This window comes from Bufo bufo, chromosome 8 (genome assembly GCF_905171765.1).
Source record: "Bufo bufo chromosome 8, aBufBuf1.1, whole genome shotgun sequence".
Taxonomy (NCBI): Eukaryota; Metazoa; Chordata; class Amphibia; order Anura; family Bufonidae; genus Bufo; species Bufo bufo.
The window spans coordinates 3,152,185-3,167,054 of record NC_053396.1 but is presented as its reverse complement, the minus strand read 5'-3'; the positions used below and the strand labels follow the sequence as shown (position 1 = coordinate 3,167,054).

Sequence of the window (14,870 nt, the reverse complement as noted above, 5' to 3'; positions counted from 1 at the left end):
TGTATATGTACAGTTCTTCCTCACCATTTTAAGATCTCTGCCGGCTGTCAGTGAATAGAAAAATATTATTGACCTTGTCCAGCTCACAAGTGCATGCTCCTGTATTAGGTCCGGATGAATTTTCAACCTCAGGATAAAAATTAGAGTTTTCCCTTTCACAGACAGGAAGCAGAGATATCGAGCATGATAAAGAATGGAAATGCAGCGTATGAGAGAGTTGCAGAATATTCCGGTTCCTTTTCTGCTGGTCAATAGGAGGCAGTCGGAGGGCCGGTCCTCCATTATGAGCTGCTGACAGGTCTGAAGCCCTGCGCAGTGGAGAGGACACTGCGGTATACAGACGGTATACGGGCCGCGGCCAAGACCTCAGGATCACGGACGTCATTACCCACCATCTGCAGCAGGGGGATCCCATCCGCCAGTGGCCAAAGCCTTGGTTGGGGCGTTACAGGGGATGCTGAGAGTTGTAGTTTTCAGAGGACAGAGGTAGCGGTTCACAATACATCATTATTATTGGATCTGGAATGTGTCCGCTCTTTGGGGGTCCTGGTGGTCATGTGACTGTGTGATGTCATCTGCTCTGGTTTCCATCGATGACAGATTAGCGCGCTGTATTTATATGCTGCATGTCGGGAAACAGTGCCAGGCGTGTATTGTGCCACAGTATGTGCGGCTTGCCTGCCATGTTGTATGAAGACGTGACTGGACACGTGGGCAGCTGGCGTGCAATGAGAAATTCTATAAAAATCACCAGTCCAGGAGATTACAGAGAAATGGTGCCGCTCCCCCCTGGTGGAGCGCTGTGCCGCCACTCTAGAGGACCCTCACTGCAGTAAGGGGGGGAGGGGGTGGCATTAGTACCCACTGCCCCAAGTGATGGGCAGCAGCCGCTCAATACCACACCATGCTACTTTCATCATGTCTACTTCACTGCCGAGGGAAGAGTAGGAGAGATCTCTGGGGGCTCAGTGGTTAGCAGCGCTGGGGTCCTAGGTTCACATACAACCAACAACCACATCTGCATGGAGTCTGTATCTTCTCCCGGGATCTCCGGTTTCCTCCCACACTCCAAAGACAGACTGATAGGGGGCTTAGATTGTGAGCTCCTGGGGACAGTATGCTGCTAATGTCTACAGCGCTGCAGAATATGTCAGAGCTATATAAGTGAGTAAAATAACCCCCAGGAGGCATGCGAAGAGGGGGGTGCATAGTGAATGATACCTCCTAGATTGTAAGCTCTTGTGACCAGGGCCCTGACTCCTGGGTCTCAGTTACATATTAGCCGGTTACTTTTGTTTCATACGTGAACCCTATGAATCTGTAAAGCGCTGCGGAATATGGCGGCGCTATAGGAATATTATTATTATTATTATACCTGCACGAAGTACTGGGAACCCCCATAATCACCCTGAACAATGCGATGACATCTCTGCTGCCATTATAGGGTCTATGGCAATGTCTCTCAGGCTCTACAGATGTAACTACTACAACTCCCAGCATGCACAGCATCATCAGTCAATACAGAGCATATGTATTTGGGTTCGCAGGTCATGATAAAAATCATCTCCCCTGACGACACCGCAGGTGACTCCGCGCTCATGCAGACGTAATGCGGCTTTTATTGGGTGCCACGGTCGTGTATTATCACGTGGGGCATGGTGGGCTCCTGTCCTGTGAAGTAGGCCATACAGCTGCAATGCTACAGAAGCATGTCCCCTGTGATTTATTCTATGGCCGGCTGAGGCCATTCCCCCTGAGATGGTCCTGTTAGGACGGTGCCCAGGAGAGCGCAGGAACGACCAAGGACTAGAGTCCTGCAGTACCAGAGAGGAGCAGCAGATGGCGGCAGCACTCCACCTTTCTCCTGCTGTCTGTGCACAGAGCCCCCTCATCCTCCAGCAGCCGGGGGGCTCTGCCTGTGGAAGGCACGCTTTACCTAGATGATGCTGACGGCTCTCACACCTGAGCTCCTGTCCGGATCTAACGTATTCCCTGAAGGAACCTGCGCAGCGCACTCCCCATCCATCACTGTCGCCACTTAACTCCTTCACTGCCATGTCCGGCTGGTCCCCATGACCACAGATTAGTGGGGAGAAATCTGTAAGAAAAGGGGAAGCAGAACCCTGAGATGATGGGGCTACTCCTCCTGTGCACAGATTCTCATATTAATATGGGGGCCCTGAGGATAAGGGGGCCACCACCACATTGTGCCCTCCTGTGGGGTACTGCTCATTATTGCTGTGGTTTCCTGTCATTTGGCTACGGGGCCACATGACTTCTGGTTAGGGCCAGTCATGCACTTGGGTAGACCAGAGTGTTCTACTTGTTCAGGTGCCGTCAGTAATTAGGACAGGAGACGGGGGAGGGGAGGGGTACCACTATCCCCGGGGTGGGCTCCAGAAATATGTCCTCCATTAAGTCACGTGATTCCCCTAATTAACACATTTCTTGCGCTTGGATCTTCTCTCCCCTAAAAGGCTCCTGTCCTTTGAGAGCCCAGATGACAAGTGGATGGGGGGGGGCGTAGAGGAGGCAGCGGATAAACCATGTGACATCAGCTGGCGTTTTCGTACACCAAACCAGCGCCCCTCCTCCCAGCCCTAATCCAGCCCCAGCCTTCCTCCCAGCAGTAAGTTGCATGTCAATTGCACTGTAGCTCGGTAGGGATCTGGAGACTTGGTGCGAGCAGCGGGAACGCTCTGAAAATAGCCGCGATCACGGAGACAATACACCCCACTCCTCGCTCTAGGAGCAGCCTGTGGCCAGCGGCGGACAGAGATCGAGGCTCGGCTTTCCCCGTGCAAGAAGATGTCTAAAAAGCGCCTGGCCCTGCTGGGCTCCGGGGAGGCGCCAATGTCACCTGCAAGCTCCCTGCGGTCGGAAGCAGCCTGCCCGGTCCGTGCAGCATGAAGGTCTGCTGGAGGAGGAACGCCAAGCAGAGATGTCGGTGCCTTTACTCAAAATTGGGGTCGTCCTGAGCACCATGGCCATGATCACCAACTGGATGTCACAGACCCTGCCATCGCTGGTGGGCTTGAACACCACCAAGCTGACGGCGGCCAATGCTGGCACGCTGGACAGGAGCACCGGTGTAAGTGATATGTCCTAGTCCTTCATTTAACCCTTCCAGAGCGGAGATCTGCGTGTCCTTCAGTTTAGGGTGGCAGTCCTGGAAGGGGGGGGGGGGGGCTCTTCTCATTAGTAGGATCATTATAGAGGTCGTCATCACGAGAGATGACACAAATGCTACCGTCTTCATTAGCACAGCAGGGAGACCTGGCCAGAGGTGGAGGCTGGAAGGGTGGAGGACATGCAGGAGGCGGCCGGGGGGTCTCTGATACAGGCTCACCTAATGCCCCCTACAACAAAGGGGACAGGTCTGCGCATCACACATTTATAGGGTCCATTGTGGGGGTTTACAGGCACGACACAGATGGAGCAGACCCCAGTGTCTCCCCTGCCCCCCAAAGAGCTAATGTATAGAAGACAATTAAATGGGGGGCAGTGGTAATGCAGAACACACAGCGGGTCGTACATTATAACGAAGCACTCTGCTATTATCATATTGTTACATTGTATTACAGTATACAGTCCTATGATCGTGATAGGGTTTCATTATGTATCATTTATTATAGCCCACCGATACATTATATTCCTATTGTTACATTGTATTATAGAGGATTGTTTTATATTGTTACGTTGTATAATAGAGGATTATATTCCTATTGTTATATTTTATTACAGTATACAGTTCTATGATCGTTATAGGGTTACATTATGTATCATTTATTATGGCCCACCGATACATTATATGCATATTGTTATATTGTATTATAGAGGATTATATTCCTATTGTTACATTGTATTATAGAGGATTATATTCCTATTGTTATATTGTATTATAGAGGATTATATTCCTATTGTTACATTGTATTCCATTCTAGTCCTATTGATGGAGTTACATGATGTCATATCATTTATCATAGTCTATACATGACGGTATACAGCCCTGTGATATTTTAGAGAATATTTATGTCATTTATTACGTTCTGCCGTTCACACTATTATCTTCATATTATATTGTTCTCTCCAATACATTATGTGCAGGATCTATTATCGCCATAATATTACGTGTACAGAGGGGAGAAAACGGTTTCTATAAAAGCGGATGGGATGAGGTATCTTTCCTATGAGGCCCCCGTAACCCCAGCCCCCAGAGTCTGTAGCATTTCCACTGCCCTTAGTGTTTGGTTGGTAGCAGACGGGAATATTGAGTAGCTTTTTGGGAATGTTCTTGTCGGGAAGAGGCTTCTACCCGTTTCCCAGCGGAGCCCACGATCGGCGTCCTCACTGTACAGATAAAGGTTTTCTACGTCCTTGTTGTATTGATGGAAATTCCTGTTAGAACAGCAATGAGCAGTCAGTGGTGTGGGTCGCAGAGCTGACAGTCAGAGTATATACTCCAGTATGCCGTATAGTCGCATCCCGCGGGCTCTCTGGCGTCAGCCGCAGAACCATCAGGACCTGAAATCCTCTCCTTCCTCCGTCTTTTTATGTTTCTAATTCTATCACATATTTTGCCCTCTCATCAATTTCTAGGTGCTGCCGACCAACCCAGAAGAAAGCTGGCAGGTGTACAGCTCTGCCCAGGACAGCGAGGGGCGATGTATATGCACAGTGGTGGCCCCCCAACAGACCATGTGTTCACGAGACGCCCGGACAAAGCAGCTCCGGCAGCTACTCGAGAAGGTGAGAGGCCGTGGCCTGTCCGGAGATGGGACGTATACGGGGCCCGACCCATAGGGGATGATGACATACGGGGCCCCGACCCATAGGGAATGATGACATACGGGGCCCCGACCCATAGGGAATGATTACATACAGGGGCCCCGACCTATAGGGAATGATTATACACGGGGCCCCGACCTATAGAGAATGATGACACACAGGGCCCCGACCCATAGGGGATGATTACATACGGGGCCCCGACCTATAGGGAATGATTACATACAGGGGCCCCGACCTATAGGGAATGATGACATACGGGGCCCCGACCCATAGGGAATGATTATACACGGGGCCCCGACCTATAGAGAATGATGACACACAGGGCCCCGACCCATAGGGGATGATTACATACGGGGCCCCGACCTATAGGGAATGATTACATACGGGGCCCCGACCTATAGGGAATGATTACATACGGGGCCCCGACCCATAGGGGATGATGACCCGACCCATAGGGGATGATGACACACAGGGCCCCGACCCATAGAGAATGATTACATACGGGGCCCCGACCCATAGGGGATGATGACCCGACCCATAGGGGATGATGACACACAGCGCCCCGACCTATAGGGAATGATGACATACGGGGCCCCGACCCATAGGGAATGATGACATACGGGGCCCCGACCCATAGGGAATGATGACATACAGGGCCCCGACCTATAGGGAATGATTACATACAGGGCCCCGACCCATAGGGAATGATTACATACAGGGCCCCGACCCATAGGGAATGATTACATACAGGCCCCGACCTATAGAGAATGATTACATACGGGGCCCCGACCCATAGGGAATGATTACATACAGGCCCCGACCTATAGAGAATGATTACATACGGGCCCCGACCTATAGGGAATGATTACATACGGGGCCCCGACCCATAGAGAATGATTACATACAGGGCCCGACCTATAGAGAATGATTACATACAGGGCCCGACCTATAGAGAATGATTACATACAGGGCCCGACCTATAGAGAATGATTACATAAAAGGCCCCGACCTATAGAGAATGATTACATACGGGGCCCCGACCTATAGGGAATGATTACATACGGGGCCCCGACCCATAGAGAATGATTACATACGGGGCCCCGACCTATAGAGAATGATTACATACAAGGCCCCGACCTATAGAGAATGATTACATACGGGGCCCCGACCTATAGGGAATGATTACATACGGGGCCCCGACCCATAGAGAATGATTACATACAGGGCCCGACCTATAGAGAATGATTACATACGGGGCCCCGACCTATAGAGAATGATTACATACGGGGCCCCGACCCATAGAGAATGATTACATACAGGGCCCGACCTATAGAGAATGATTACATACGGGGCCCCGACCTATAGGGAATGATTACATACAGGGCCCGACCTATAGAGAATGATTACATACGGGGCCCCGACCTATAGAGAATGATTACATACGGGGCCCCGACCCATAGAGAATGATTACATACAGGGCCCGACCTATAGAGAATGATTACATACGGGGCCCCGACCTATAGGGAATGATTACATACAGGGCCCGACCCATAGAGAATGATTACATACGGGGCCCCGACCCATAGAGAATGATTACATACAGGGCCCGACCTATAGAGAATGATTACATACGGGGCCCCGACCTATAGGGAATGATTACATACGGGGCCCCGACCCATAGAGAATGATTACATACAGGGCCCCGACCCATAGAGAATGATTACATACAGGGCCCCGACCTATAGAGAATGATTACATACAAGGCCCCGACCTATAGAGAATGATTACATACGGGGCCCCGACCTATAGGGAATGATTACATACGGGGCCCCGACCCATAGAGAATGATTACATACAGGGCCCGACCTATAGAGAATGATTACATACGGGGCCCCGACCTATAGGGAATGATTACATACAGGGCCCCGACCTATAGAGAATGATTACATACAAGGCCCCGACCTATAAGGAATGATTACATACAGGGCCCCGACCCATAGGGAATGATTACATACAGGGCCCCGACCTATAGAGAATGATTACATACAGGGCCCCGACCTATAGAGAATGATTACATACAGGGCCCCGACCTATAGAGAATGATTACATACAGGGCCCCGACCCATAGGGAATGATTACATACGGGGCCCCGACCTATAGAGAATGATTACACACGGGGCCCCGACCTATAGAGAATGATTACATACGGGGCCCCGACCTATAGGGAATGATTACATACAGGGCCCCGACCTATAGAGAATGATTACATACAGGGCCCCGACCTATAGAGAATGATTACATACAGGGCCCCGACCTATAGAGAATGATTACATACAGGGCCCCGACCTATAGAGAATGATTACATACAGGGCCCCGACCCATAGGGAATGATTACATACAGGGCCCCGACCCATAGGGAATGATTACATACAGGGCCCCGACCCATAGGGAATGATTACATACAGGGCCCCGACCCATAGGGAATGATTACATACAGGGCCCCGACCTATAGAGAATGATTACATACAGGGCCCCGACCTATAGAGAATGATTACATACAGGGCCCCGACCTATAGAGAATGATTACATACAGGGCCCCGACCTATAGAGAATGATTACATACAGGGCCCCGACCTATAGAGAATGATTACATACAGGGCCCCGACCTATAGAGAATGATTACATACAGAACCCCGACCTATAGAGAATGATTACATACGGGGCCCCGACCCATAGGGAATGATTACATACGGGGCCCCGACCTATAGAGAATGATTACACACGGGGCCCCGACCTATAGAGAATGATTACATACAGGGCCCCGACCTATAGGGAATGATTACATACAGGGCCCCGACCTATAGAGAATGATTACATACAGGGCCCCGACCCATAGGGAATGATTACATACGGGGCCCCGACCTATAGAGAATGATTACACACGGGGCCCCGACCTATAGAGAATGATTACATACAGGGCCCCGACCTATAGGGAATGATTACATACAGGGCCCCGACCTATAGGGAATGATTACATACAGGGCCCCGACCTATAGGGAATGATTACATACAGGGCCCGACCTATAGAGAATGATTACATACAGGGCCCCGACCTATAGGGAATGATTACATACAGGGCCCGACCTATAGAGAATGATTACATACAGGGCCCGACCTATAGGGAATGATTATACACAGGGCCCCGACCTATAGGGAATGATTACATACAAGGCCCCGACCTATAGAGAATGATTACATACGGGGCCCCGACCTATAGGGAATGATGACACACAGGGCCCCGACCTATAGGGAATGATGACATACGGGGCCCCGACCTATAGAGAATGATTATACACAGGGCCCCGACCTATAGGGAATGATGACAATCTGGAGGTGGAGAACTAGGGGTTAAAGGTCAGATATTCTGGGGCAGAGAGACTGCTACATGTCCTGTCAGGTAAGTGAGCACTTCTGACACCTGAGGTAGGTAGGAGCTGGTAGTCCGCTCCCCCCTCTGGTACTCACAGACCATTGGAGACCTCACTACTTACCTCCATGCTCAGGTATCTGTGTACTACAACCCTCATTGTCCTCCTGCGGCTGCTGGTGTGATACTCTGCTCTCTGCAGGTGCAGAACATGTCCCAGTCCATCGAGGTGCTGGACAGGAGAACTCAGAGGGACCTGCAGTACGTGGAGCGGATGGAGAACCAGATGAAGGGCCTGGAGTCCAAGTTTAAACAGGTGGAGGAGTCTCACAGACAGCACCAGGCGAGACAGTTCAAGGTGGGTGAGCTTCCAGAAGTGCAGCCATAGGCGGCCTGTACTGCTCTAACTGGTGCTGCACTACAAGTCCCAGCAGACCAGCTGGAGCACTACACAATGCCTATGTAAAGGACACGCCCTGCAAACATTTCATCGGTGTCGGCCTGCTCCACCCCAATGACACCAGCAATCTGAGCTCGCACTTCTCTGCACCCCTTTCCTCATCAAAAACTGCAAGTTTCATTTTTTCCAAACTTTTCCGAAAGTTATTCTGTCCCCTCACTCTGAAACCCTGCAGAGGAGATTCCTGATACAATGTAGCAGGAAGGCTCCGCCCAGGACAGGGACTGCAGGTGAAATATTTGCCCGGGCGTCTCCTCTCTGCTGCCGGTGATAATCTGATGATATCTGCTCAGGGTAATGATGAAAGGCAACTAGAAGGAGTAGAACGTTAGACGCCATCACATCCCAGTCAGGAGCGGGGGCGAAAATCACCAAAAGAATCAGAAACCCAGAAAACAGAAACAGATAACCGCCGGCCTGCGCGCTCCACGTCTGGAGGCCATGCCCGACACGTCTCTCTACAATGTTACAGGGGTCTTCAGAGTTATTTACTGATCTTACATTATCTGATGGGTGGGGTCTGACACCCGGGACCACCGCCGATCAGCTGTTTGAGAAGGCAGCGGCGATCCCGTGAGCGACACATGAACGTGACATCACTGGCCTAGGAGCCCGTCGTGGCCTATTGTGTGACCACGATACCAAGCCTTCTCAAACAGCTGATCGGCGGGGGTCCTGGGTGTCGGACCCCGGCGATCAGACGCTGGTGACCTATACAGAGAATCCGTCATCAGTAAAAGAAAATCTCTGAAAACCTTTGAAGTTCCCTTTAGAAAACCAGTCCGACATCAGCTACACTGCAAATACAGCAACTGATCCATCGAACACACATTACACACACACACTACAGACACACACATTACACACACACACACACACACACACACTACAGACACATTACACACACACACTACAGATAGACTACAGACACATTACACACACACACTACAGACACACACATTACACACACACACACACACAATACAGACACACACATTACACACACACACACACACACACTACAGACACACTACAGACACACACATATAACTACACACATTACAGACACACACATTACACACACACACACTACAGACACACTACAGACACACACATATAACTACACACATTACAGACACACTACACACATTACACACACACACTACAGACACACTACAGACACACACACACACATATAACTACACACATTACAGACACACACATTACACACACACACACTACAGACACACTACAGACACACACATTACACACACACACATTACACACACACACATTACACACACACTACAGACACACACATTACACACACACTACAGACACACACATATAACTACACACATTACACACACTACAGACACACACATATAACTACACACTTTACACACACACTACAGACACACACACACACACATATAATTACACACACACTACAGACACACACACACACACACATATAATTACACACACACTACAGACACACACATATAACTACACACATTACACACATACAACTACACACATATAACTACACACATTACATACACTACAGACACACATAACTACACACATTACACACACACACACACACATTACACACATATAACTACACACATTGCACACACACTATACATTACACACACACACACAGATACACACACACACACACACACACACATACACAGACTACACACATTACACACACGATCAGATTACTGACTGACTAAGAACAGGATAGGCTTCTTTTTAAATGGGGCCGTGAAAAGTGCAGGATCAGACCGTAAAACAGATAGTCGCATGTATGCACCGTTAAGAAGGGATTGTTACCATAAAATGTATGTTCAGGTTACAAATAGAATCATTCTAAATATACAGATGAGGTACTTTCTAAATTCTGCAGCTTCTGAGCTCAAATCTTCCAGCATCCTCTGCTTCTGTACTGTCTGAACAATGGCTGGTTTTGGTCAATTCTATAAAGTGTCATCTCTGTATAATAGGAGTTCAGCTGATGTTTTATTGCCTGTCTATTTACACAGTGACTGCACCAGCAGAATAGTGAGTGCAGCTCTGGAGTATAATACAGGATGTAACTCAGGATCAGTACAGGATAAGTAATGTATGTACACAGTGACTGCACCAGCAGAATAGTGAGTGCAGCTCTGGAGTATAATACAGGATGTAACTCAGGATCAGTACAGGATAAGTAATGTATGTACACAGTGACTGCACCAGCAGAATAGTGAGTGCAGCTCTGGAGTATAATACAGGATGTAACTCAGGGTCAGTACAGGATAAGTAATGTATGTACACAGTGACTGCACCAGCAGAATAGTGAGTGCAGCTCTGGAGTATAATACAGGATGTAACTCAGGATCAGTACAGGATAAGTAATGTACGTACACAGTGACTGCACCAGCAGAATAGTGAGTGCAGCTCTGGAGTATAATACAGGATGTAACTGAGGATCAGTACAGGATAAGTAATGTATGTACACAGTGACTGCACCAGCAGAATAGTGAGTGCAGCTCTGGAGTATAATACAGGATGTAACTCAGGATCAGTACAGGATAAGTAATGTACGTACACAGTGACTGCACCAGCAGAATAGTGAGTGCAGCTCTGGAATATAATACAGGATGTAACTGAGGATCAGTACAGGATAAGTAATGTATGTACACAGTGACTGCACCAGCAGAATAGTGAGTGCAGCTCTGGAGTATAATACAGGATGTAACTCAGGATCAGTACAGGATAAGTAATGTACGTACACAGTGACTGCACCAGCAGAATAGTGAGTGCAGCTCTGGAGTATAATACAGGATGTAACTCAGGATCAGTACAGGATAAGTAATGTATGTACACAGTGACTGCACCAGCAGAATAGTGAGTGCAGCTCTGGAGTATAATACAGGATGTAACTCAGGATCAGTACAGGATAAGTAATGTATGTACACAGTGCCTGCACCAGCAGAATAGTGAGTGCAGCTCTGGAGTATAATACAGGATGTAACTCAGGATCAGTACAGGATAAGTAATGTATGTACACAGTGACCGCACCAGCAGAATAGTGAGTGCAGCTCTGTAGTATAATACAGGATGTAACTCAGGATCAGTACAGGATAAGTAATGTATGTACACAGTGACTGCACTAGCAGAATAGTGAGTGCAGCTCTGGAGTATAATACAAGATGTAACTCAGGATCAGTACAGGATAAGTAATGTATGTACACAGTGACTGCACCAGCAGAATAGTGAGTGCAGCTCTGGAGTATAATACAAGATGTAACTCAGGATCAGTACAGGATAAGTAATGTATGTACACAGTGACTGCACCAGCAGAATAGTGAGTGCAGCTCTGGAGTATAATACAGGATGTAACTCAGGATCAGTACAGGATAAGTAATGTATGTACACAGTGACTGCACCAGCAGAATAGTGAGTGCAGCTCTGGAGTATAATACAGGATGTAACTCATGATCAGTACAGGATAAGTAATGTATGTACACAGTGACTGCACCAGCAGAATAGTGAGTGCAGCTCTGGAGTATAATACAGGATGTAACTCAGGATCAGTACAGGATAAGTAATATACGTACACAGTGACTGCACCAGCAGAATAGTGAGTGCAGCTCTGGAGTATAATACAGGATGTAACTGAGGATCAGTACAGGATAAGTAATGTATGTACACAGTGACTGCACCAGCAGAATAGTGAGTGCAGCTCTGGAGTATAATACAGGATGTAACTCAGGATCAGTACAGGATAAGTAATGTATGTACACAGTGACTGCACCAGCAGAATAGTGAGTGCAGCTCTGGAGTATAATACAGGATGTAACTCAGGATCAGTACAGGATAAGTAATGTACGTACACAGTGACTGCACCAGCAGAATAGTGAGTGCAGCTCTGGAGTATAATACAGGATGTAACTCAGGATCAGTACAGGATAAGTAATGTACGTACACAGTGACTGCACCAGCAGAATAGTGAGTGCAGCTCTGGAGTATAATACAGGATGTAACTCAGGATCAGTACAGGATAAGTAATGTATGTACACAGTGACTGCACCAGCAGAATAGTGAGTGCAGCTCTGGAGTATAATACAGGATGTAACTCAGGATCAGTACAGGATAAGTAATGTATGTACACAGTGACTGCACCAGCAGAATAGTGAGTGCAGCTCTGGAGTATAATACAGGATGTAACTCAGGATCAGTACAGGATAAGTAATGTACGTACACAGTGACTGCACCAGCAGAATAGTGAGTGCAGCTCTGGAGTATAATACAGGATGTAACTCAGGATCAGTACAGGATAAGTAATGTACGTACACAGTGACTGCACCAGCAGAATAGTGAGTGCAGCTCTGGAGTATAATACAGGATGTAACTCAGGATCAGTACAGGATAAGTAATGTACGTACACAGTGACTGCACCAGCAGAATAGTGAGTGCAGCTCTGGAGTATAATACAGGATGTAACTGAGGATCAGTACAGGATAAGTAATGTACGTACACAGTGACTGCACCAGCAGAATAGTGAGTGCAGCTCTGGAGTATAATACAGGATGTAACTCAGGATCAGTACAGGATAAGTAATGTATGTACACAGTGACTGCACCAGCAGAATAGTGAGTGCAGCTCTGGAGTATAATACAGGATGTAACTCAGGGTCAGTACAGGATAAGTAATGTATGTACACAGTGACTGCACCACCCGAATAGTGAGTGCAGCTCTGAGGTATAATACAGGATGTAACTCAGGATCAGTACAGAATAAGTAATGTATGTACACAGTGACTGCACCAGCAGAATAGTGAGTGCAGCTCTGGAGTATAATACAGGATGTAACTCAGGATCAGTACAGGATAAGTAATGTATGTACACAGTGACTGCACCAGCAGAATAGTGAGTGCAGCTCTGGAGTATAATACAGGATGTAACTCATGATCAGTACAGGATAAGTAATGTATGTACACAGTGACTGCACCAGCAGAATAGGGAGTGCAGCTCTGGAGTATAATACAGGATGTAACTCAGGATCAGTACAGGATAAGTAATGTACGTACACAGTGACTGCACCAGCAGAATAGTGAGTGCAGCTCTGGAGTATAATACAGGATGTAACTGAGGATCAGTACAGGATAAGTAATGTATGTACACAGTGACTGCACCAGCAGAATAGTGAGTGCAGCTCTGGAGTATAATACAGGATGTAACTCAGGATCAGTACAGGATAAGTAATGTACGTACACAGTGACTGCACCAGCAGAATAGTGAGTGCAGCTCTGGAGTATAATACAGGATGTAACTGAGGATCAGTACAGGATAAGTAATGTATGTACACAGTGACTGCACCAGCAGAATAGTGAGTGCAGCTCTGGAGTATAATACAGGATGTAACTCAGGATCAGTACAGGATAAGTAATGTACGTACACAGTGACTGCACCAGCAGAATAGTGAGTGCAGCTCTGGAGTATAATACAGGATGTAACTCAGGATCACTACAGGATAAGTAATGTATGTACACAGTGACTGCACCAGCAGAATAGTGAGTGCAGCTCTGGAGTATAATACAGGATGTAACTCAGGATCAGTACAGGATAAGTAATGTATGTACACAGTGACTGCACCAGCAGAATAGTGAGTGCAGCTCTGGAGTATAATACAGGATGTAACTCAGGATCAGTACAGGATAAGTAATGTATGTACACAGTGCCTGCACCAGCAGAATAGTGAGTGCAGCTCTGGAGTATAATACAGGATGTAACTCAGGATCAGTACAGGATAAGTAATGTATGTACACAGTGACTGCACTAGCAGAATAGTGAGTGCAGCTCTGGAGTATAATACAAGATGTAACTCAGGATCAGTACAGGATAAGTAATGTATGTACACAGTGACTGCACCAGCAGAATAGTGAGTGCAGCTCTGGCGTATAATACAAGATGTAACTCAGGATCAGTACAGGATAAGTAATGTATGTACACAGTGACTGCACCAGCAGAATAGTGAGTGCAGCTCTGGAGTATAATACAGGATGTAACTCAGGATCAGTACAGGATAAGTAATGTATGTACACAGTGACTGCACCAGCAGAATAGTGAGTGCAGCTCTGGAGTATAATACAGGATGTAACTCAGGATCAGTACAGGATAAGTAATGTATGTACACAGG

At 47.6% G+C, this 14,870-nt stretch overlaps 1 protein-coding gene across 3 annotated transcripts in view; it reads left to right on the top strand.

Moving 5' to 3' along the window:
- OLFM1 (olfactomedin 1) overlaps positions 1 to 14,870 on the top strand; it is a 69,791-nt gene that overhangs the window by 33,817 nt on the left and 21,104 nt on the right. For 2 of the 3 annotated variants that reach the window (XM_040406471.1, XM_040406472.1), the window contains exons 2-3: positions 4,600 to 4,749; positions 8,418 to 8,573. In XM_040406471.1, coding sequence (XP_040262405.1) covers positions 4,600 to 4,749; positions 8,418 to 8,573 — 306 coding nt within the window. Of the gene's footprint in view, positions 1 to 2,637; positions 3,092 to 4,599; positions 4,750 to 8,417; positions 8,574 to 14,870 lie in introns of those variants that run through there. The other variant, XM_040406470.1, reaches the window with a different exon arrangement.